Here is a 24,734-nt window from a genome sequence, read left to right as displayed (position 1 = left end):
CCAGCCTGTCTTCTCACACAGCTGCTGCATGACCCTTCCCAGAGCATTTCTAACGATCTCACCACCCGCTCAGAGCACTGAGAGTCCCCCCCTGCCCCCACCCCACTTCCTACAGAATAAAGTACAAACTAGCCAGCCACAAGGGGGACACTGAGGGTAAGTCTGAACCAAACTGAATTCTCAGTTAAGAATCCAAGACTATAAGGAATCATTTAGTGGTGTCACAGTTATTTCCCCCTGGAAGCACAAGCAAGTGTTTAAAAATAAGCAGTCAGTTACATTCCTCCCAGCCACAAAGTGGGGGTTAGGAGCATGAAAACACCTTCAAGGCCGCCCTCCCCCCCCCCCACCTGTTGCAGTCCAGATCAATTCTTATTTGGTTTAAGAAACACAAACATAATGACTGGAGATGAATGAATCCCATGTAACTATGGGATTCCGTTTCATGATGGCTCATCACTACAGCATTTAGACACATTGCGGGCCATACCATAAATTCTGAAAAACACTAAGAAATAAGAATGCTATAAGTTAGCCTAAACGCTATAGTAATGAGATAGTGTCAAAAAACCATGGGACGGTGGAGAGGGAGAAGGACATCAGGAGTATCTCACAGGCAGGAGTGGGGGCCCCTTTCCTGGTCTCATCTCCTCTGAAAGTTGTCTCGTCTTTTCCGGAAGTCAGGTGTGACCGAACCTTGCCTACTGATTCCGCTCAGTTTAGCAGAAGAGAAGAGAAGCCGGTGGGAATGCGGTTCTGAAGATTATGGGCAACGAACATCCTTTCAAAATGTCTCCCAGGGCGTCTCAACACGCTCTCGATGTGGGACAGATCCGTGATGGCTCACACACTAGCGCAGCCGTGGGCAAACTACGGCCCGCGGGCCGGATCCGGCCCCTTTGAAATGAATAAAACCAAAAAAAAAAAAAAAGACTGTACCCTTTTATGTAATGATGTTTACTTTGAATTGATATTAGTTCACACAAACACTCCATCTATGCTTTTGTTCCGGCCCTCCGGTCCAGTTTAAGAACCCATTGTGGCCCTCGAGTCAAAAAGTTTGCCCACCCCTGCACTAGCGGCTAATGAGTATCGAGCACCTGTGTGTGGCAGAAATTAAACTGGGCACTTTCCATATATTAGTTAACTTAACCCTCATTCAGCAAATGTGTATTGAGGATGTATTATGTATCAGCCAGAGTTCTAGGAACTGCAAATATAGACCCGTAAAAGACAAATGTGGTACTCACCCCCGCCCGCCCCGGGCATATATTCGTGTGGAAGAAAATACTGCACACATACCACAAGTAGGGCGAGGATTCAGAAGGATGGGGTATTTAAACAGCAAGTCAAAAGGGGCATTCAGGCCAGGCTAGCAGTAGGGGAGGCTCCCAGACTCAGCAACAGGCCCAAGAGTTGAGCAGACGTCACATAGGTGAAGAGCAGGCCCAAGGGTTGAGCAGATGTTACCTATGTGAAGAGCATCCCAGGAGAGGGCGCAGCATGCTAGAGGCTGCCCCCTCCTGGACAAAGGAGTTCTTTTACCACAAGTCCTGCTCCTGCTCCTATGGCTCAAGTTCTACTTGGTGATGTGTGACCAAAGCCCCAGGCAGCAGACACAGTGCCATCGTGGTGTGTGTGTGTTTCTGGGGATCATTTAGAAGGGGCAGGGAGAAGTATGCAGATGTGTGCCGATGTGTAAAAGGAAGGGGAGGGCTGGCACTTCCTCCCCAGCTGAAAGAGCCCGTCTTGCTGTATCAACTATACAGAATCGGATGCTTAAGGTCCTGGGTGTCTGCCTTCTCTCTATACTCCCCCCTCTCTCCCAAACCCCCTCCGAAAAAGGACTCATAGCCACATCTCGCTAGATGTTTTATAAACTGTTGAGTGAAGATGAGACATTGAAACGGAACTACACAAGTGCGCTTTTATATACTGTACATTCAAAAAATGTGTCATGGAGTGTGTATAGTTCTCATTACAATTTGTGGGTTTTGTTTTTTCCAAGAAAGCCTTTCTGTTGACCCTGAAGAATCACCAGTAGGAGAGCCCGTTGAGGGAACCAGGAGAGAGAGCTGCCTGGGCGTGGGTAGGGCCCCCCGGGTGACGGTAGGAAAGCTTTTGGTAGCCCTCGTGGCTCCTGAGCGCTGGTTACCACTGGGCTCTTCTGTTAGGGTGTGCACGCCACAGCTCAAAACAGGCCAAAGCAGGCTGGATGCTTTCCTTATAGAATATACTGTGAAGGACTAATCTTTTTATACAGATGAGTAATAATAACATCAAGCTTTTGTTGATTAGCTTTATGCCTATAATGTGTAGGTAATTGATGACTTGGTGATCAGTTAACTGTCTCTCTCGGGATGGGTAGTAGATCTATTAGGAAATAATTATTTCATCTTATTGTGACCCCCATTAGATGAACATGGTTGTGATAAATGTTATAGGATTGACAACAGTTGACAAGTAAAATGCCTGAACTGGTACCCTCACTGGCATCTAGAGGGGAACCCTACGTCCTCCTAAAGGACCAGGGTGTGCCCCAGGCAAGCCCTTCGCTTCATCCGAGGGGGCGCCGTGACATGGCCCCTTTCCACTCCAGGGCCTCTAGTTTTCTCCCTCATTCTTGGGGAATTAAGATGTTCCATTAAGTTGTAAGTCTTTTTGTTCTTAATATCCCAGGAGAATTGAATAAAAAAAGGTTGGTTTTCTTTTTTTTTGAAACAAAGTTCTTTTCTTTTGAAAAAGTGTATTAACAGGTATAAAGAGAATATGATTCTCTAGCTTGAAAGAGAAGAAATGTGTTTATTCTTGAATCGATGGCCTTGAAAGCTACTGTCAAGACTTAAGTGAGGACTTTGAACTTGAGATTTAAGGTTTTGAAAAGGGTCTGACATGGGAAGCCTACTGACATTATAGATCAGCCAGCGGAACCTTTCTATGCAGGAAATCGGATTTCTATTGCACTGCTTACCTTACCGCCTTCAAGAAGAATCAGCATGGGAGAGTCTTCAGATATAAAGAAATAGGTGAAGAGTAAGGACAAAATAAAGTCAAAGTGTTAAACCCTTCGCCATAGATGGTTGTAAGTTACATGTATGAGTTCTTCAAGCATAAATTCTCTGACTGCTGTAATGTGTGCAAACCGAGAACATGTTCTGCTATTAGACATGGTTCGCGACTGTGGAATCAGGAAAAATGGAAACAGTTCTTCTTTTAATACTGGAAACAACAAGATGCAAAAGCAAACAATAAATTCTAAAAGACATTGTTGACGGGTGCTATAAATGTTAATGTCCCTGTTATAAAAATAGCTTCACAAACCAATAAAAGACTGAGTCTTCTCATTTAAAAATGGGCAAAGAATAGGACTAGATACTGCACACGATAATAAGTACAAATGAACAATTACTATTCTCGAATGTTCAACCTCAGTGATAATTAAAAGATAATTTTGAATATCAGATTAACAAAAAGTTTTTGAAAATTTAGTTCATAAGTCTGGGAACCGGTTTGGGAAAGAGGCCCCTCATAGCTCGCACATCGAAGACCCCCTCCCCCTCCCCCCCAACCTTCCCACGCTATGCATGTAGCACGTGACCCAGCAACTTCACTTCGGGGTACTCAGGCTAAGGAAGTGTACAGCTGTGAGAAAGACGTAGAGGAAAGGAGGTTATAAGTATTTCTATTTATAATTACAAACAATCTAAGTGTCTCAAAAACCACAGCTTCTTTAAATAAAATCTAGTGTAGCCACATAAAGGAAAATTATGAAGTTATTAAAGTCATCTGATAGAAAAATATTTTAATAACAGGAAAACATTTATAAGATGCAGGTGAGTAAAGAAGTAGCTTATAAAGCATATTTTCACTAGAATCTGATTTTGTAGGATACAATTTAAACAGAAAATACTGGAAATTTATAAAGTCAGATGCTAACAGGAGAGACGAGCTTTTCCATAGGCATATATAGACACCAGATTTCATTCCACTAAAACACAGTTTTGCACTGCTTATTGCAAAATTATGAATATACTTTGCATATTGCCCTAGAAGTATTCTTCTTCATGATTCTGACTTCATGTGTGTTTCATGTAGCAGAACCTAAGGGACTTTCCTTATCTTTTTCAATATTTTCTTGATTATTATTAACCACCTATATTTTGAGACAAACTTTAATTTGGTCAGGTTAAAAACGTGCTTGGCACTTTGTTAACATTTCTGATAAATAAAGAGAATGGTTTCAGGGGAAATGATCCTTTTTACTTCTGATTGAATATTTCCATTAGAAGTAGATATCTCTTCAACTTTTCCTATTTTTAATTAGGTTCCTTAAAAAGCTTTATAGTGTTCTTCATGTAGATTTTGCATAGTTTTGTGAGATCTACTTGAAGGAATTTTATATTTTGTGACTGTGTAAGATCATTTTATCCCAATATGCTCTCTAAAAATTACTGACAATAAATACATAAAAGCAAATGATTTTTGTATATTTATAACTGTGAATTTATTTAATCCTCTCACTGGTTCTAATTGTTTTTGAACAAATTCAGTCGGCTTCTATCCTATATAATCCTATATAATAAAAGACTAATATGTAAATTGACCAAATTGCAGAATGACCTATCACTATGACGTGCACTGACCACCAGGGGGGCAGTGCTCAATGCAGGAGCAGTGCCCTGGTGGTCAGTGCGCTCCCACAGGGAGAGCACCGCTCAGCCAGAAGCTGGGCTCACGGCTGGCGAGTGCAGCGGTGGAGCCTCTCCCGCCTCTGAGGCAGCGCTAAGGATGTCCGACTGACAGCTTAGGCCTGCTCCTTGCCGTCAGTCAGACATTCCCCAAGGGCTCCCGGACTGCAAGAGGGCACACAGGCTGGGCTGAGGGACATCCCCCTGAGTGTACGAATTTCATGCACCGGGCCTCTAGTAAGAAATTTAAAAAAATTGCTAAATTGATCTTTGCTTTCTAGTATTTCTTTTTAGTCACATGACAGGGGCCACATTTCCTAAAAGAAAACATAGTGTTGTTGTGCTGGGAGTGGGCATTTTTGTTTTCCAACCGTTCTTATTTATTCTTCTCAAATAATTTGTTTTTATTTTATTGTGTGAAATATCTGTGTAACACACTGTGCTTTAACCATTCAGTGGCCTTAATGACAATCACAATGATGTGCAATTATCAACATTATCTTTTCTAAAACTCTTCCACCATCCAAAACAGAAATTCTATATCCATTAAGCAAAAACTCCCCATTTTCCCCTCCCCCCAGCCTAGTGACCTCTAACCCACTTCCTGGCTCTATGAATTGCCTACTAGAGATGTCTTAAAGTATGTTAAGTATGTTTTTTTCTGAAGTTCAAATATTTAATTAATATTTGAGATTATGGGCCCAATATATTTGTATAATTACATTTTGCTACTTTAGAGGCACTAACCATATAATTTATTAAATTACAGAATAAAATAAACCAAAATATGTTTTCAAACCAAATTTAGGTTTTAAAATCATAGACATTTTTCTCCTTTCAGAACAGAACTCAACTGCTGTGCACAGTTAATTTGGGGACAATTAAATCATCACAGATTTAGCTCAGCTCTTACAGACGGGGCGTGAGCCTCTGACGGCGCTTAAGATGTTTTCTCTAATTCATTTCCCAGCAGCGTCACATCAAAAAGCATCACTTTTTCTCTCCTCCCACACAGAAAGGTGCCATCTCAATGCAGAATTCAGATTCCCCATGAGAGCTTTGTCATTACAGGGGTTAATGCCCTCCCTCCCTCCGCCCGTCCCTCCCTTTTTTCTAGACAAGAGCGGATTCTGACTTTAGGACCACAGAGCACAATGTAATGTTTCCTCAGAGTGTTTAGCCTTTCTTTTCATGACTGACTTAGTTTTAAGGATGAAAGGACTCTGCTATCTAAACGGTCTCTACAATTCAGACCCAGCACAGCCGATGAGAACCCACACAGAGGACCCCAAAGAGCAGCGCAACCCCCACGCTCCTTCCCCGCCGCGTGGCAGCCATGTCGGAGCCAACTATGACGGTTATGACATACACCGGCTCTACCCGAACAGGAGGGCTGAGAGCTCTGCTACAAAAGAGAAAAATGGGCCAATGTATCCATTTCCAAGGAGAGGCCCTTCTCTCCCCCCGAGAGAGCGCTTGAGCACCTGCACACCCCGGGCTGGAGTCGGTGTGGGGCTCAGCTCTGGGACTGATCAAGCCCGTGATGGCGGCTCCCCGGAACAGCGGTGATTATGTCCCTGCAGGGAGCCGCCAGCTCAGCTCACGCGGCTAACGCGCCTGCTCAGAAGGGAGCTCACACACAGCTGGCTCAGCAGCCTCCTCCTGCAGGCAAGCTGCGGAAGGGCGGAAAGTGGGACCTTTTCTTTGTGATGGTGTGATCAGTCGGACCCACGCACAGGCACCGATGGTCTGGTGTCCACCTGCCGCGTCCCTGGAGGGATACGCAGCGGCCTGTCCTTGACCTGGCCCACTTCCCATCTCAATTTTTATGGTCACGTGGATGAAAGTTACAGACCACAAATCTATCCACAATTCTATGATGACCCAAAGCTAGGCAGTCTGTAGAGATATGACCATGAGGGAACACCAAAGAGGTAAAAAGAAGTTGCTGTTACTGCCATCTCGATGGGCACTGTGCTCAGCCGTCTACTTGTTAGGAGGTGCTAATCCTGGCCTCATGTTTGGGTGGCTGCTTCATGATCCCCTGAGAGAGAAAAGACTTGATGTGGGTGAAAGGCAAGCCGGGCTCTGGTTTGCAAGAGCCCACGGCCTGTGCTCAGGGTGGCCAGACCCCACCTCCTCCCAGCATCCTTCCCACCAAGCCCTGGGGGGCGCCGGGGCCGGGCTGGGCCTGAGGCAGGAGAAACGGTGCAGATCTGCAGGCTGTAGTGCGGCCTTTGAGCAAGCGGACTAGACACGGGTTGAGTGCTGAGCTCACGTAGCCTGTCCTTCAGGAGCGCGTCATTGTGATGGGACTGGGTGCGCCGGCATCTTCTGAAAAAGCCAGGGATGCCTGTGGTAGAGCTTGTCCCTGGGCTGGGGCTCAGCCCTCACAAGGAAGGACGGGGACTCCCAGGCTGAGGTCTTAGCCGGTGTGACCACAAGCTGCTGCCATGGTCAAGACGGAGATGGCGATGGTGGGGATGATGGTGATGAGGACACATGTATAATAGCAGTGACAGTGATAACACTTATCACACACCACGTGCTCTGTCTGCTAAGAGCTTGAAAGAGATGAGCTCGTTAACCACCGAAATAACATATGGGATGGATACGTTATTGTCCCAATTTTATGAATGGAAACTGGAGCCTCAGTGTGGCTAACTGGTCAGACGGCTGACCTGGCAGAGGTGGGATTCTGACCAGGGGTCTGAGTTTAGACCTTGCCCCTGACCATCACGCATGCTGGAAGGGCGGGAGCAGTTGTTTACTTGAGGATAGGAAAGGGACAGTCAGGACATGGTGAACTCAGTTGGAAAATGCAATGCTGCTGTCTTCAGCTTTTTCTCCCTTCTACTCGATTACACCTCTCTAGTTTGAACGGCCATCATCTCCATTCCCATCGTCTTGGTTCTGGATCACTCTGACTCCTTTCCCCTATTCATGCGGGCATCCAACCCCCTCACAGGCCCAGAAGGAATCTTCCCTCTGGCGCGTGACCAGGCAACTGCTCCAATACTTCTGAGGCTACCTAACCTCCGCCTCAGGCTGCTACCGTCTTGCATCTACTAACACATTCTTCTGCGCAGGAATTCACGGAGAGTGACACCAGATTTTAGATCATGACTTTCTTGAAGGGGGATTGAAAGTGGGAAGGTATTAGACAGATGACGAGTGAGAGAAATGGATAGAGAGGAAAGAAGAGAGAAAGCAACCGCCGGCTACCTGGATGTCACAGCCCCACCTGGCCCTGACGGCCCATACGCAGCACAGCGCATCGCCTATGAAGAGCTGCTTCCCGCCCGACCTGGGCATCTCTCCACGACCTCACTTAATGATCTCAACAACTCTCTGAAGTACCTGTTAATCACCTTGTTTTGGAGATGAGAACTCAAGGAGATGGACAGAAAGGCTGGGCCCAGGGCCTTTGCAAGGGCCACACCAGTTCTCAAGGAGCACAGAGCAAGATGGGCTTCGGCACCAGCTACCGAATGTCCAGAATCCATTTCCCTCAATGGCCATGGGGTCTCATTTGGGACTCGGGATGGGTCAGTATGGGCCAAGTTTGCTGCAGCGACAGGTTGGCCCTTCATCCTCAGTGGTTTCACAGGGAGAACAACACTTTTTCACTCATGGTCGAGATCCAGTCAGGTCCATGGGGGCCAGGAGAGGAGAGGTGGAGGGCTGTGCACGGGCCCCCAGTGCTTGGGTTGAAGAGAGCACACATCGCGTCCATTCCCAGCCCAATGGCCGAGTTAGTCCCGTGGGTCCGCATGCGTGCACAGAGGAAGCGCTGGGAGCAGACAGAGCTGCTGTGCGGCAGCGTCTCTGCCATGGAGTTCCTGTGCCGGGGAGGCTACCTCTGCCCCTTCTCCTCCCCTGCTCTGTGGGTAGTTACATCATCAGGGTTAAGCGAGTCAGCACGTTCCCTTCCCCTTGAACACAGGCCAGAGCTTGGCAGAACCCCCCGCTGGTGTAATCAGAGCAACACTTTGACCATCTCCAGAAATTCTGGGACAGATTCTGGGAAATCCGCTCTTTCCTACAGGGGATAAGGGGCAGTCCTAGGATCTACGCAGAGCCTCCTGGGGCCAAGCTTCAAGGTGACCTTGCAGAAAACAGTGACTGGCAAGCCACGCGACGCCACCAGGCCTGTGGTGAGGCCCTCTCCGGGGTGCTGGGTGTGTGGCTTATTAAGCAAACCAGCTCTTCATGACAATTTGAACCTGCTTTTTTGTTGTTGGTTTTTGTGTTGTTTTTTTTTTTTTTGCATTCTGTAACCAAAACCATCCAGAGGAGCATACCTTCCCCCCATATTTTCAGAATAAATGGGCTATTTTCTTCTTGAAGTAAAAGGCATTGCCATTTTTACAGTTATTATCACTTTTAAAAGAATTTACTTGGACATTTTCAAGATCTATAAATGAAATTATTAGACCACAAATAAAGGGTGGCACGTTTCAATTGTACTTGCTCCTTTCTAATTAAATAAAATGCTCAAAGGAATTTGGGGAGTAGGATATGGATTCTGACATGTTAGCCTTGCGTGGCGCTTTTCCTTCGGGTGTTCTCACAGGAAGACTCTGCTCCCGAACATGTCACTGCTCAGGTCGCCTCAGCCGAGTCTGCGCCTGCACGTTCATCCTTCACAGCCGGTGACCCCGCTCATCAGAACGGCCCCGGGGAGGCCACCGCCTTACGTGCGGCCCGTTTGCAGGTCAGGGTGTGACTGTACCCCCACGGCGGCCGGTCGCCGCGCCTCCTAGCAGACCGCTCACAAGTGAGTGTTGCTGCTCGTACAAAGAGCCACAGGAGGGAATGGAGATGAACCAACACCAACGAGCTCTCATCACGTCAGTAAATTCTGAAATATTTGACAACCAAGTACATACTGTATACAAATTAAGTAAAGAAAATGAGAGGTGATTCCCAAAGCTGAGAAAAATGAGTTGTCGGAGGAAAGTAACGCAGTCAGAGTAGACGTGTGAGCGACAGTGAACAGCGGGATGCGGCCACGACAGTGTAACGCCTGGCGGTTGATTTCATGGCGATGGAGCTACTGAAGGGTGGAGGGCGAAGAGGGAAGTGTGGGGAACAGAGACACACCCATTACTCAGTGGCTCAGGCCCCACCTACACCGTGTGGCCGGGAACAGACAGCGGTGGGCACAGTCTCGCCGAGACGTTTCCAGGCTACGTCCTGTTTCCTGCGATGAGTGATTATTCCTCCCACGCGTGGTGGGTCAACGAGAAGACCTGGGATGTGGCCCGGGCGCCGCTTATGAAAACCCCCCCACCCGGGCACAGCCTCCGTCTGTGGTCTTGTTGTGTCACTAGCGAGTTGCCTGAATGCGGCCCCGGGGCCTCAGGAGGCCATGGCGCCCACTTACTTTTGATGGGGATGATGAGCTGCGGGATGACGGGGAGGATCTTGCTCCCGCCGTGCTCCAGCATGTCGTGGATGCCCTGCCGCGCGAAGAACTCGTAGGGGAAGGTCATCTCGCAGAGCCCGTCGAAAAACAGGGGCAGGTAGTGGTGGTAGTCCAGCTTCTCGATCTCCACCTGCAGGGACAGAGGACAGGGCGCCGTGAGCCCCGCGCCGGGCAGAGCCAGGCCAGCCATGGCCCCCGTCGGGGCGAGCCAGCTCTTCCGGCCTCAGGGCACCCGGGCCAGCAGCTCCCCCGGTGGCCTGGCCTCCCCATGGGCGGTGGGTTAACACCAGAGGCCTTTCCCTCTTAACAGATTAGAGCAGGGGTCCTCAAACTACGGCCCGCGGGCCACATGCAAATACAAATATTGTATTTGTTCTTGTTTTGTTTTTTTACTTCAAAATAAGATATGTGCAGTGTGTATAGGAATTTGTTCATAGTTTTTTTTTAAGCTATAGTCCCGCCGAAACCGGTTTGGCTCAGTGGATAGAGCGTCGGCCTGAGGACTGAAAGGTCCCAGGTTCGATTCCGGTTGGGGGCATGTACCTGGGTTGCGGGCACATTCCCTCTGGGAGATGTGCAGGAGGCGGCTGATCAGTGTTTCTCTCTCATCGATGTTTCTGACTCTCTATCTCTCTCCCTTCCTCTCTGTGAAAAATCAATAAAATATATTTAAAAAAAAAATAAACTATAGTCCGGCCCTCCAACGGCCTGAGGGACAGTGGACTGGCCCCCTGTTTAAAAAGTTTGAGGACCCCTGGATTAGAGTCATGAGTAATCTAGCCTGGAAGCATTGTAGTACTTGTTTCAGGTTTGTTTGTTGCTTCGGGTTAGTTTTTCTTTTTTTACCATTTTGCACAAGAGCAAAGTTAAAAAGAACTGAAGAATCCCGTAGTACATATGCTGCAAAGATGGGTGTAAAAATAAATCAAAAAAGAGAAAAAAGTAGAAAGGAGATGAGCACCCGGATTTCTAACAAGAATCTAAGGGGGTGCGCGTGACGTATTCCTGTGACGGTGAGAGAGAGGATGCAGTGCGACCCCGTGGCTGTCCCTGGAGCCGCGGCCACAGGCTGTCGGTGTCATCAAGAAGAAATGCGACCCCCGCCGTGGGCCGGACCGGAACAGGCCACGGGCACCTCCAAGTCCAAATACCAGCAATCTCTCTTCGGCTTCTTCTCGAACAGACGCATCCCTGACCCACCCCAGGCCTCCACGCCTCCTGTCCTGACCTTCGCAACAGTAGCAGCCCCGACAGGAAGTGGGCAATGAAATTACAACCACGGAGCTGGGGGAAGCGATGGGGTATGTTCCCATGCGGGGGCTCTGTTCTGGCCGCGTCCTCCCTGGAGTATCGACCCAGGACCTGACTTACCACCCGCCAGGTGACAGACGTGACGCTGATGTCACGGAGGGAAGAAGCCCGCAGACTCAGAGCAAAGGACTCAGTGTCCCCAGGAACTGGGCAGGCAGCGCTTCCTCCTTTCCAAGTCCTTGTGGGTGTCCCCGGCGCCTAATTATCACCTTCTAACTAGCGAGGAGCCATCAGCACCATAGAGGAGGTCCCTTTGCATTAGCAGCTGGTTACACCCCCAGTGCCCTCTCAGCTGGAAGGTTCTGGAGTCTCCAGCCACTTGCCTGCCTGCTCCTGGGTTTGAGTAACTGGCAGCCACTCCACGCGGCTCCTGAATGTCTGCTGTGAGTCTCAGTTAATCGGAAGTTCTCCAGTCCCCAAGCGGGAGGACTGTCTCCAGCCTGCTCACGACCTTGACCCTCCCCCGCCAACCGAGGAAGCAAGCAGTCCTGACCCAAGGTTCACCTGGCCCCTGGAAGTGGGGCGTGGAAAATGAACCCCACGTGGAGTAGGTACAGACATCAATTTTATTCCACATTCCTGCATATTCATGACATTAACTTTACTCACAGTAAAACTTGACAGAATATATGCCCAATACCCATTTTCTCAAGGACATTTGAAAATGTTATAGAATATGATCTTGTACAATTTTTAAAAAAATGTATTGCTACATCATTCAGCTCCCAATATATATAACAAGTAACAAGGTTATCATTAATTTTATCTTCATAATAAAAGTGTCCTGTGTACTATATTGCTATTTATGTTTTTCATATGTTTTACTAATCCTCTTTCTTTTTGCTTATGTTGGCATTTTATATGTCTTTCATAAATAGCAAAGCACTGCCGTTATAACTTAATGTGTTCCAAGGCTTTTTAAACACATTGTCATACCCATTTATGTCTGTAACTAGTTTCACGTCTGTCATCTTATTTTTTCATCTCTGGTTGTTGTTTTTCACTTAACTTTTACTGTCTATTTTGAGTTTTGAGTGTTTTATTTACACTTTTTGGAATTATTTCAAAGATAAGGCAGCCTGTTTAAATATTTTATGGCAACTATCGCACAGCTCACTCAAACATTTTAAAACATATTTATCTTGCTCTGAGAAGCAAGTGAAAAGTCTCCTAGTAAGATTGTTGACATGTCAAATTTTCCTTGGGATTCTGTTAATTTTTTTTTCTTTGTGTGGTTTGAGGCAACAATACTAACCACGTTAATAACAGCAACAGCAAAAATGCCAGCGTTTATCAACCAGACACGGCTGTAAATACTGTGTATTCACTTATTTAATCCTCCTGAGCAGGAAGAGGTAGGTTCTATACCAGGGGTGGGCAAACTTTTTGACTCGAGGGCCACAATGGGTTCTTACACTGGACCGGAGGGCCGGAACAAAAGCATGGATGGAGTGTTTGTGTGAACTAATATAAATTCAAAGTAAACATCATTACATAAAAGGGCACGGTCTTTTTTTTCTTTAGTTTTATTCATTTCAAATGGGCCGGATCCGGCCCGCGGGCCGTAGTTTGCCCACGGCTGTTCTATACCATCCCGATGTTCAGTATGGGGCAGCTGAGCCAGAGGGTCGGTGACCTGCCCGCGGTCTGCGGCTAGGACGTTCTGAGGCTGACTTCACCGGCTGCTTCCCACCGGGGCTGCCTCTCAGGCTATGCTGTCAGGCACCTTGAGGTTCGGCATTATTATAACCGCCTGGTGAACCGCTCCCTGCATCTCCATTCCTCCTCGTCTTCATCATCACTGGTGCAGTTTGTCCCAGTCGGATCTGATATAAATATGGCTGTAACTTGTTTGTCCTTCGCATCATTTTACTTCCTTCCCCTGCCATCAGGTTTAAAGAGCGTCTCTGCTACTCAGCTTAGAGCTACCGCTATTTTTTTCCTCCCATTTTAAAATGCATCTTCAGAAAACAAATATTGGGCGCACACATGATTCTTATTCTCCAGAGTTTTGAAAAAAATAAAATCAATATGAGAAAGGATGAAGGGAGAGAGAAGAGGAGGGAACAATTGCCAGACAGCAAATTGAACGAAAGACTGAGTGAGAGAGAGAGACCACGGTGCCCTCTGTCTTTAACTCCCAGCTCCCTGACCACAGCCGCCCTCCCCTGCCAACACCTGCCTTTTGTGAGGTCTTGTCCTGGCCTGCGCTCTGATGCTGTGACTGTCTGTTCTCCCTGCATATCTGTTGCCTTAACGTTGGAATAACAACTTGCCATTGTATTCTGAGGCCACAAACTTCTTTAAACCCTGTAGGTAGAGTTCTGATGGCGACAGGGTGGTATTTTTATGCGTAACTTTCTCTTCTCCTTGCCCTTTGGCTAGGGTTCCATTTCTATTGCTATAATATTGTTTCAGTTGATGAATCTGGCCCAGGGCTGGGGAACCCATTTACAACTGGGAGCTGGTGCATTTTTCATTTTTCTGACGAGTTCCATCCACCTCCTGCTCCCTTCCCACCAGTTTCCACAGTGAGGGTGTCGGTGGGTCCTCACGCCCATGCTCTCTTCTCCCCCTTCCCTTCCCCCCTTTCTTTCGCTGCAGTCCCTTTGCCCACAGCACCGGAGACCTTCACTTCGCCTCAGGCTGCAGTTCCTTCTCTGTTCTCGTCAGCAGGATCAGGTGACCTTGCGAAGCTGACTTCTCTCAGCCTCCTGACACCCCCGCCCCCCTAAAAACAGGGTCATCCATGATTGTCTTCCTTCAAATCCTGGGTTTAATCCCTCACCAATCCTATTGATTCTGACTCCAACCAAGTCCTCATCGCATCACAGCCCACACCTCGCTCAGCATCGGCTTGGCCGAAGGCCGGCTGCTTTACCCGGGTCACGGCCACAGCCCTGACCGGGCTCCCTGCGCTACGTTTGCCTTCCTACTTCCCTTCTCCCCACGGCCGGGCTCTGACCCGCGGTGGCTCCGACTAAAGTCCCCGCAGGGCCTCCCGGCTTCCCTGCCTCTGCAGACACTGCGCCTTCTGTCCCCAGGCCAGTCTGGCCTCGCTTGCTCCTCCCGTAGCTTCGGGCACACTGTCCCCTCCCCTCCGGACCCGGAGGGGCTGGCGCTGCGTTAAACTGGATTTCAGTTCAGCCGGCCGCCCTGCGGGATGTCCCGTGCAGCCCTGGCCATTCGGTCACTGTGGCGCGCAGCTCTGTTGTCCGGGGCCTGTCCCTGCTAGGAAGGTGTGTGGCACAGGGGACTGCGCAGGAGGCACGGGCTGGATTTAACCCTGACCTTCTGAGTCTGCCCTGGGGGCATTGAGAGGCCCGCTCAGCGGGGGGCAATGACGGGCGGCACGTGGGCATCTCCAGCGGAGGCCGGGACCGCAGAGCAGGCCGGGACCGCAGAGCAGGCCAAGGCCTGGGCTGAGCGCTGGCCCTGGGGCTCGAAGGGGTATGTGCGTGTCCTTAAATTTATGGATTCCATACATGTATGCATGCTACAAAGATGACACCATTGTCTCCTCCATCGGGATCACAGTGATATGTCCACTGCGGGAATGTTATGAATATTTTCACAGAGGATCACATTGGGCTCTGGGTGCTCCTATTTACCCTCATCTCACTGGAAATCACTGAGGGCTCACATTTAAAAAAAAATATATTTTTATTGATTTCAGAGAGGAAGAGAGATGGAGAGAGAGAGATAGAAACATCAATGATGAGAAAGGATCATTGATCGGCTGCCTCCTGCACGCCCCACACTAAGGATGGAGCCTACAACCCGGGCATGTGCCCTTGACCAGAATCGAACCTGAGACCCTTCAGTCCGCAGGCCGATGCTCTATCCACTGAGCCAGACAAGCGAGGGCTGAGGACTTAATTTTTATTCTGTTTACTTTTAAAACTTTAGGAGGAAAAGTTTCTGTTTTTCAAACTTATAAATGTATGTCCATAAATAATATATTAGTTCCAACAATATAACATCTTTTTATTTTTGTTATTTTATTTAACCCTCACCAGAGAATATGTTTTGTTTTTGTTTTGTTTGATTGATTTTACAGAGTGGGAGAGCGAGAAACATTGATGTGAGAGACAAACATCGATTGGCTGCCTCCCATACACGCCCCAGCATGGGATCCAACCTGCAACTTAGGTATGTGCCCGGCCGGGAATTGAACCCACAACCTTTTTGGTGTACCGGGCGACACCCACCCTACTGAGCCGCCCAGCCAGGGCTAAAATCTTTTAAAACATAATCCATATCGAAAGTCCTTTAAGAATAAAAGCAAAATCTAAAGAAGAGATTAGTTAGAAGACCCACCACTGGCTACTATCCCTTAGAGTTCTTCAAAATGGCTGGCTTTGTTCACTTGGCTCTCAACCTTCCTGATGCTGCAACCCTTTAAGACAGTTCCTCATGTTTTGGTGACTCCCAATTTCATTGTTACAAATTGAACATCATTAAAGCATAGTGATTCATCACAAAAACAATATGTAATTATATATGTGTTTTCCGATCGTCTTAGGTGACCCCTGTGAAAGGGTCGCGACCCACAGGTTGAGAACCGCTGAGTCTTAAACTAACAAAAGGTCATTTTAATTGTTTATTTAGCAATAAACCTGTATTCAGTTTTGTAAATTATTTGCTGTTAAGATAACTAATTATTAAAACACATTTATACTCTACTGTCTTTACTATTACCATAAAAATAATGGTTTAGAAACCACAAAATTGGGAAATCTTTCTTTAAAGTTTAAACAAGAAATCCAGAGCTGAAGGAGAGCTGCGTGCAGGGGATGGAGAGCAAGGGCTGCTGTGGATTTCCGCTAAAAGACAGGAAGACACTGACCGATGACTGCCTGCGTGTGAACTGTCACGGCACCAAGTGCTTGCACTCACAGAATTTATCTTTTTTAAAAAACAGGTTTCATAACTTTTTAAAAAATATGTTTATTGATTTCAGAGAGGAAGGGAGAGGGAGAGAGAGATAGAAACATCAATGATGAGAGAGAATCCTTGATTGGCTGCCTCTCACATGCCTCACACTGGGGATCGAGCCCGCAACCCAGGCGTGTGTCCTGACCGTTTCATAACTTTTTAAAGGTCACATGGTACCCACAAGTTTGTCTCTAAATCTTACAATAACCTTTGGTCAAAAGCAATAAAACTCTAACTTGGACTAGGCTATCAAATATAACATTTCATCCCCAGAACAAATGTGGAAGGTAATAAGGTTCTACTGAAAGGTCAGAAACTCAATGAGACAAATGGGTTTCATTAAAAACCTCCACCAGGAGCTTCTTACACTTTCCATATCTGAGCTTCAATTAGCAAACGAAACATCACTAAGAATAACTGTTTTTGTGAATAATTCCAAAGGTCTTGCTTACTGTCACAATCAGAAAAAGTGTACTTATCTATTAACTAGAGGCCTGGTGCACGAAATTCGTGCACTGGGGGGGGGGGTGGGAGTCCCTCAGCCCAGCCTGCCCCCTCTCACAGTCCAGGAGCCCTCAGTGGATATCCTACTGACGGCTTATGCCTGCTCCCTGTGGGGAGCCACAGTCTGGCAGCAGAGGCTCAGAGCAGGCGCCCCGTGTGTGTGTGTGCGTGTGTCCCTGCCCCGAGCCACACCTCGGAGGCTTGGAGCAGGTGCCCCTCTGTGTTGATCTCTCAGGCTCCTGGCCGTGCCTGCGTGTTGTTCTCTCCCTTGAGCCATGGCCAGGGCGGGCAGGGAGCTTGGCTTCCTCCATCGCCAGGGGCAACCCAAGCCTCCAGCTCCATGGCCACTTGGCTTCTCCGCTGGCTGCAGTGAGGCTTGGTTTCTCCCCTCCTGCGCTGCGGCCTCAGCGGAGAAGCCAAGCCTCTTCATTCTTCAGTCTTCAGTCTTAAATATTCAGTTTTCACTCCTGGCCGGAGCCTTCAGTCTTTGCTCATGCCTATGTATGCAAATTAACCTCCATCTTTGTTGGGTAAATTTGCATACTCATCTGATTGGCTGGTGGGCATAGCGGAGTGACACCAATTTGCATGTTTGTCTATTATTAGGTAAGATATATGAGGGTCCCACTTGGACTTATCATTACATTCACAGAATAAAGCTTTAACTCACTGTTTTTCAACCGTTGAGGCAGCTGTGGATTTATTGCAGAAGGACTTACAACTTGCACAGGCATCAAGCACTGATTGCAGATGGTACATAACATATTTCAAACATGGATGTACTACTAACATTTACCAATCACCATGGTAACGGAGTCATCCTAAGGAAGACTCAATAGACCAGTGAGCGTGGAAATGAGTTCTGAAACCAGCAACTAGAGAGAGCAGAAAAAATCTGAAGAGAAATACTTTTTAAATGTTTAAACACATAGAAGGCTATTTTACTTTAAAAATAACCAAATAAAACTTCCACAAAATCATTCTATTATTAACTTACAAATCCAGTAGCTAGGTTGACTGGATTGGCAGATGAAAGAAGAGTTAGAGCCTGAGTTACAGGAGAGTCAGGGAATGGAGATAAAGTGATGGAAAAGGTGGCAGAGGGGGCACAGGGAGATGGTGATGGGAAAGGTGGCAGAGGGGGCACAGGGAGATGGTGATGGGAAAGGTGGCAGAGGACCCCCACCGGAGCTGCTCCCTTGTACGGCCTGTGGGAGTTCCAGAGAGCACAGCGAGGACAAAGGTGGTGTTTGAAGAAAGAATGTTTGAGAACCTTTCAGAATTAAAGAAAGGTGTGAATTTTCAGATTGAAGATGCTGATCTTTTCAGAAAAAAACTATAAAACTCCAAAGTCACGGAAAGGATTTAAAAGCAACTAGAAACAAAAGACAGATCACGCATAAAAGATCAAATGTAGACTGAAATTATATTCCTCATTAACAGAATAGAGGCCAGAAGCCAGATGAAAAGACCCTCAGCTGAGAGAAAGGTAACAGTGAACCTACAATGCAATGGCCAAGTAAACCACCACTTGCAAGTAAGACAAATTAAAGGTATTTCGCCGAGACTGAGAGGCTTGGCTTTTCTCTCTCTTTTTTTTTAATCCATGGATCACTGTCCTTACCAAAGGATAAAACTTATTAAAAATAAGATGGATATGGGACAAAGAAATGACATGCAAGAAGTAATAGCAAACAAATTGTTGAACAGATTGATGAGACCAAATAGCATTGACTATAAAAGTAAAAAAAACCACCAAAACAATATTCATCAATTACGGTGGGTTTACAAAGGGAGGCAGTAATACTTTAAAGGAAAAGGAGAGAATTTGAGAGGACAGTGACCTGACTCAAAGCAAGGTCCTTTCATTGACAGGGCTGAGGACAGAGTTACTGATTCACTTTGGACGTAATGAAGTAACTAAGCATATTAAAGTGCAAAGACACTTGTCAAAAGAATAGAAATGAAGTTAACTTCCAGGAGAATCGAGTATAGTAGAGGGATTGAATAAAGTTCTATCAGTCCATCAGAAGGTTAAACATCTCACCTGCCTCCAGGAGAAAACATGGAGAAGAGAAAATACACAGAATGAATTGAAATCCTATATAATAAAAGCCCAGCGACCAAACAGCAGAACGACTAGAACGACCAGTTAACCAAACGCTATGACGTACACGGACCACCAGGGGGCAGGCACTCAATGCAGGAGCGGCCCCCTGGTGGTCAGAGCTCCATTCATCTGATCGGGATAAGCGGAGCTCCCACAGCCACAGTGGGTGATCTCCACAGGCCACGCCCCCATCAGTGCACAAATCCCATGCACCCAGCCTCTAGTATATAAATAACTGCCTGAAATGTAAATGGGTTAAATTCTCTTGTTGAAAGACAAATGTAAGCCCTGGCTGCGTAGCTCCGTTGGTTAGATCACTGTTCCAATTTGGGTTCTATTCCTGGTCAGGGCACAAGAAGTAAGCAATGAATGCATAAATGAGAGAGAGAGAGAGAGAGAGAGAGAGAGAGAGAGAGAGAGAGAGAGAGAGATTTGTTGTTTCTCCCTTCCTCTCTCTCTAAAAATTAATAGCCCTAACCAGTGTGGCTCAGTGGATAGAGCGTCAGCCTGCGGACTCAAGGGTCCCAGGTTCGACTCCGGTCAAGGGCATGTACCTTGGTTGCGGGCACATCCCCAGTAGGGTGTGTGCAGGAGGCAGCTGATCGATGTTTCTCTCTCATTGATGTTTCTAACTCTCTATCCCTCTCCCTTCCTCTCTGTAAAAAAAAATCAATAAAATATATTTTGTAAAATTAATAAAACATTTTTTTAAAAAGAGAAATTTATCAAAGAGAATACATATTTGCAGTTTTGACAGATATTTCCAGATGGTGCTTCCTAGGGATGGTGGCAATCATATTCCCATCAACAGTAAATGAGATTATCTGCTTTTCTATTACCTTTCCAAAGAGAATATGATCCAAGTTTGATTCTTGACCATGTTATAGGGAAAATACATTTTACTGGTAGTTCATTGGTATGTCAGGGTTGTTTTATCTTGTATTTCTCTTACTGTGAGAATAATCACCTTTTAGGCTTTGCTCTGAATTGTATTTTCATATCCTGCGTCCTTTTTCTTCTAAGGAGGCACCGGTCTTTTTGGGGGTGGAGTGAAGAGCGCTTTTATCTCAGGGAGACGCATGTTTTGTGTGGGATAGGAGTTTCACATTTTTCTTTTGCCATGTGGATTTTAAATGTTTTAAAATTGATTGATCTTTGATGGGTTTGGAATTCTGAGTCATCAGAAGAAAGGTTTCCCCCATTTTATAGCGGAATGAATTGAGACAATTGGAAAAGATGACCTATAATTGTTTCCTCTGGCATTTTCATGATGTCTTTTCTTTATGTTTAAGTCACCAGCCCGCCTGTGTGTTTTCCTGGTGTGACTCTTGCCCATGGCCGCCCCGCTGTCTCAGTGTAGTTACTGCACAGCCTTCCACTGACTGAAGGCATCACTTTATCATGAAGCCCTGTTTCTCGACTTACTCTTGTGTCTCATTGGCTTTTCTTATTCAGGAACCAGTGCTCTTCTGATGTAACTAATGCAACTGTTTGAAGTTTTCATATCTGATGGACTAGTTCCCCTATTATTACTTTTCTTTCCTAGTTTCTTTATTATTGTAATTTGTTTACTTTTCAATAGAAAAATTCAGGCATAAATTTTACATCTAAGGTCTACTTAATGGACCTGGATAAAACCTGGCACTCAGTAATTAGATGAGACACATTCTTTATAAGCATACATGAGACAGTTTAGAAACTGAATAAGAAGCCACAAAGTAAGGCTCATGAAATTCCAAATTATCTATGTAATATGTGTCTCGTTTTGTGAGGAAATGTAAATAAAGTAATAAATTATTAACTAAAAGGTAGCCAAACTTTTAAACCTACACGTTTGGAAATTCAAAAACACTTTTAAATCACGTCTAGATCAAAGAGAAAATCACTGCAGAAATAACAGCGTATTAGCAATTGAAGCACGATGGAATTACCTAACCCTGAAAGAATAGAAAAGTATCCGCATGTCCAGACTCTTTTATGAGTCTGAAAAGAAGAAACGCGAACAACTCACTGCATGAGGCCAGCATCACCCTGACACTGAAGTCGTAATGACAGCCCGATAGTCAAAAGAAAGTTCTAGGCAAATGGAATTCAGCAGCAAGTTAAAAATTACAGCCGAACAGGCTGTGTATTGCAGAAATACCAGAAAATTTCAACATCATGCTTACATTTTTTTTTTATTAAAGGAGGAAAAATGAGACAATATTAACAGATGCAGATAAAGTACTGGATGAAATCATTCATTAAAAAATAAAAACTCTAAACAAAAACAGCAAGTCCATACTTTATGGTGCAACTTTGGGGACACCCCCCTTATGGTTAGAAAGGAGACAAGAAGACAGTACCATCACTCTTCTTCAGAATTGTACTGCGGTCCTGGGTAAAGCGGAAATATAGGGAACCATGTGTGAAGACTGGAAAAGTAGAAACAAAACTCTTATTTGAAAATGACACAGCTGTCCACGTAGCACACCCAGAGAATCTACCAACAAGCTGAATTAGTAAGAGAGTTCAGAAAAATTACTGCATAAAAGAATAATAATAGCATGTCTATGTGTCATTGAAAAATGACTTAAAATATTTTTAAAGGTTCCAATAGCAGTACAAGAAGCAAAGCACACCTGTTGAGATAATTGGCAATGAAACGGATGCTCAATGTGTGAGATTATGGGGATGATGACAGGAGTTTTCCTGCCAAGCATCACGGAGGACAGACAGGGTGGCGGGGGACCCGTGAGCATACTGACTGCCCTCACGGGTTGAGGGGCCCAGTGGGTGTCTGAGGGGGTTGAGGGGCCCAGTGGGTGTCTGAGGGGGTTGAGGGGCCCAGTGGGTGTCTGAGGGGGTTGAGGGGCCCAGTGGCATGTCTGAGGGGTTTGAGGGGCCCAGCGGTGAGTCTGGGGGGTTTGAGGGGCCCAGTGGGTGTCTAAGGGGGTTGAGGGGCCCAGCGGTGAGTCTGGGGGGTTTGAGGGGTCCAGTGGGTGTGTCTAAGGGGGTTGAGGGGCCCAGTGGGTGTCTGAGGGGTTGAGGGGCCCAGCGGTGAGTCTAAGGGGGTTGAGGGGCCCAGTGGCATGTCTGAGGGTTTGAGGGGCCCAGCGGTGAGTCTGGGGGGTTTGAGGGGCCCAGTGGGTGTCGGAGACCCCGTCGCAGGTGGTGCGGACCCAGGACCTGCCCCGGAGCCTCCTCCCTGGGCCCACTCACCGGTCCCCGCCCCATGGCCCCTCCTCTGACTGCAGGGCAGGCGGCTCTGGGGGCCGGAGGGCGTCATGGCCGAGGCTGGCTCTGGCCTGTGCACGCAGACCCCAGGCACCTCATGGACTAACCTGTTGTAAGTGTCTGCCAGGAATGCTCACCAGGCAGCTGAGGTCAGCAGCGAGGCGTCTCGGACTGATGCGCCCTTAACCTTCATCACCGGCACTGCGCCCCCGCCCCAGACGGGGAGCGACACCCCAAGTGTAACCCACAGAAAGGCGCCCCCTAGAGCCGTGACCAGCCCACCGACCATGACGACACTCCGGGCCAGTTTCTAAAATGTGTAGCATCACATATTTAACCGGGGGGGGGGGGGGGGATGGAGGAGCAGAACCTGCGTTAAAGGCACACCCGAGTCCCTCTGCCCTCATCGCCTGTGTGATGCTGCGGGGCGGGGAGCTTCTGTCAGAGGCAGAGGGGGCACGTGCTCACGAGCGAGGAAGCAGGACACACGGGGCCTGGGCGTCACCAGCAGATGGACACGGGCAGCGGCTCAGCCCCCCGTGCCTCAGTTTCCTCCCTGTGAGATGGGCAGGAACAGTCCCCCCCGGAACCTGGGGCGCTGACGCCCCGGGAAGCGGGAGGCGGGGACGGTGCGGGCCAGCAGGGCTCCGTGGGTGGAGGCTGCGGAGCTGCCCGGGCCAGCACTGACCGCTCCCTGGGAACGGGCCCGGCGCCTCCCTGCCCTCCCGCCTTCTTCCCGCGCTGCTGGTGGGACACCCCCTCCGGGCCGGCCAGCATTTTCCTCCACGATCCGGCCCTGCCATGTGCTTGGAGTGACTGGAACAGAGGTCAGTGTGGGGGACACAGCACCTGAGCCGGGGCGCCCGCTGCTGCAGGGGCACCAAATGCTCACTGCGAACAAACAGGGCAGCTGACACCCCTGGTGTGCAAATACTGAGTTCTGATTCAGAAGCTGGAACGCACTGAGCACACGGGATTCATGCTGCTATGGCCACACTTAAAGGGACCTCCCGGGGTCCCGGTGTGTGAGCTGGAGGGGCCAGGCCCTGGCACCCGGCTCGCGAGCCTCCCGCCTGCTCTCAGGGGCGGGTTCAGCACCGGAAGGTTGTGTAGAGGCCTCTACGGGCACCCTAATGCCCACGTGGTCATTCACAGGCTGCCACCCTCACTATTGTGAGCCCCGGACGCCTCATCCCCCCGTGTGGGGTCTGCAGGATTCCACACTGGTTCCGGGGCTCGGCCGCCTCACACCCCTGCGTGTGCGAAGCACTGGGCAGATTCTGAAATGACCCCCCGCCCCCGGCACCAACCTCTCTCCCCTCCCACACCCCGCCACGCAGCCAAACCCTCCCGGGAAAGACATTCTGTCTGTCACTCATCTTCAAACCTCACCGACGTGGACGGGGTATAGGCTGACCTCCTCGCCACGGCACCCACAGCGCCTGTCCGTCCCCCCGGTCCCTTCCCAGCCTCCTGTCCTGACGCTGCACCCTCAGGACCCAAGTTCCAGTGACACCAAACAGCTCGCTCCTCGCTGAATCCGTGCCCACATTCCTTTCTACTGGGAGCAAGCTCTTCCTTAAGCCATCTGACCAATGCTGCTTCCTTCCCGCACGACACCAGCTACAGCCCAGGTTCCGGGCCCTAAAGCCGGTCCTGCCCCTGCCTCTGCCACAAACTACTCACACGCCCGGGGCAAGAGCCTCCATGCTCTCACCAAATTGGGAATGACAACAGACTCCACTCAACTGTCTGCTGTAAGTCACACTTCAGTTCATTCATGCAAACCTTCTAGAAGAGGGCCGGCTATATGTTAATCATCGTGATTATCATCACTTGGCTCTACGATAATAGCATCGGACACATTATAATGTTATTATAATATAATCATGGGATTAACTGTTACATGTGCCCCCAAACATTTACCTCCTCAGCAACATGCCCTGCATCTGCTGCTGCTTTCTGGGTGGGGGAGGGAAGCAGGAGGAAGCGCGTCCTGGCCCATGATGGGAACGCCAGGCGGGGGTGGGGGATGAAGGCAGGTGGTCGGCATCAGGGTTCCAGCCTCCAGCTCAGGGTGCAAGCCCTATAAGTGTGTACATGTGTGTGCATGTGCATGCATGCAGTGTGTGCATTTGTGCCTGTGTGTGTGTGCGTGTTTGCAAATATGTGTGCATGTGTGCCCATGCACGTGCACACGGATGTGCTGTAGACACCTGGAGAAGGTTGAGGGACACCCTCAGGTGCTGGGTAAACTGGTAGAGGAGACTGCTTGCCTGTTGAACTCGGTTTCTCAGGGCACAACCCAAGGAAGTGTCAAGTCACAGCAGAGACTGGAGGCAAGGGCCCACAGGGTAGCCAGGGACAGGGTAGCAGATATGGCCTAATCCCCTCAGCAGCACCCTGGGACCCTGTGAGCTGAGCTTTGGGATCCAGCCAGCAGTTAAGCTTCAGGAGCAGCCACCAGAGCAGTATCAGTGCCAAGAAAACGAGGACCGATTCTAACCACAGACACCTTCACAGAGAGAGGGGCAGA

The 24,734-nt window shown here is 48.1% G+C and overlaps 1 protein-coding gene across 2 annotated transcripts in view; it reads right to left on the bottom strand.

Annotated features, from left to right (window-relative positions):
* The window catches only part of PACRG (parkin coregulated), a 306,942-nt gene that overhangs the window by 138,029 nt on the left and 144,179 nt on the right, over positions 1-24,734 (bottom strand). For both annotated transcript variants that reach the window (XM_081094592.1, XM_081094593.1), the window contains exon 3: positions 10,078-10,249. In XM_081094592.1, the coding sequence (XP_080950718.1) occupies positions 10,078-10,249 (172 nt within the window). The remainder of the gene's footprint in view (positions 1-10,077; positions 10,250-24,734) is intronic.

This window comes from Myotis nattereri (genome assembly GCF_964212035.1).
Source record: "Myotis nattereri genome assembly, chromosome: 6".
Lineage (NCBI taxonomy): Eukaryota > Metazoa > Chordata > Mammalia > Chiroptera > Vespertilionidae > Myotis > Myotis nattereri.
This window is presented reverse-complemented; position numbering and strand designations above follow the sequence as displayed.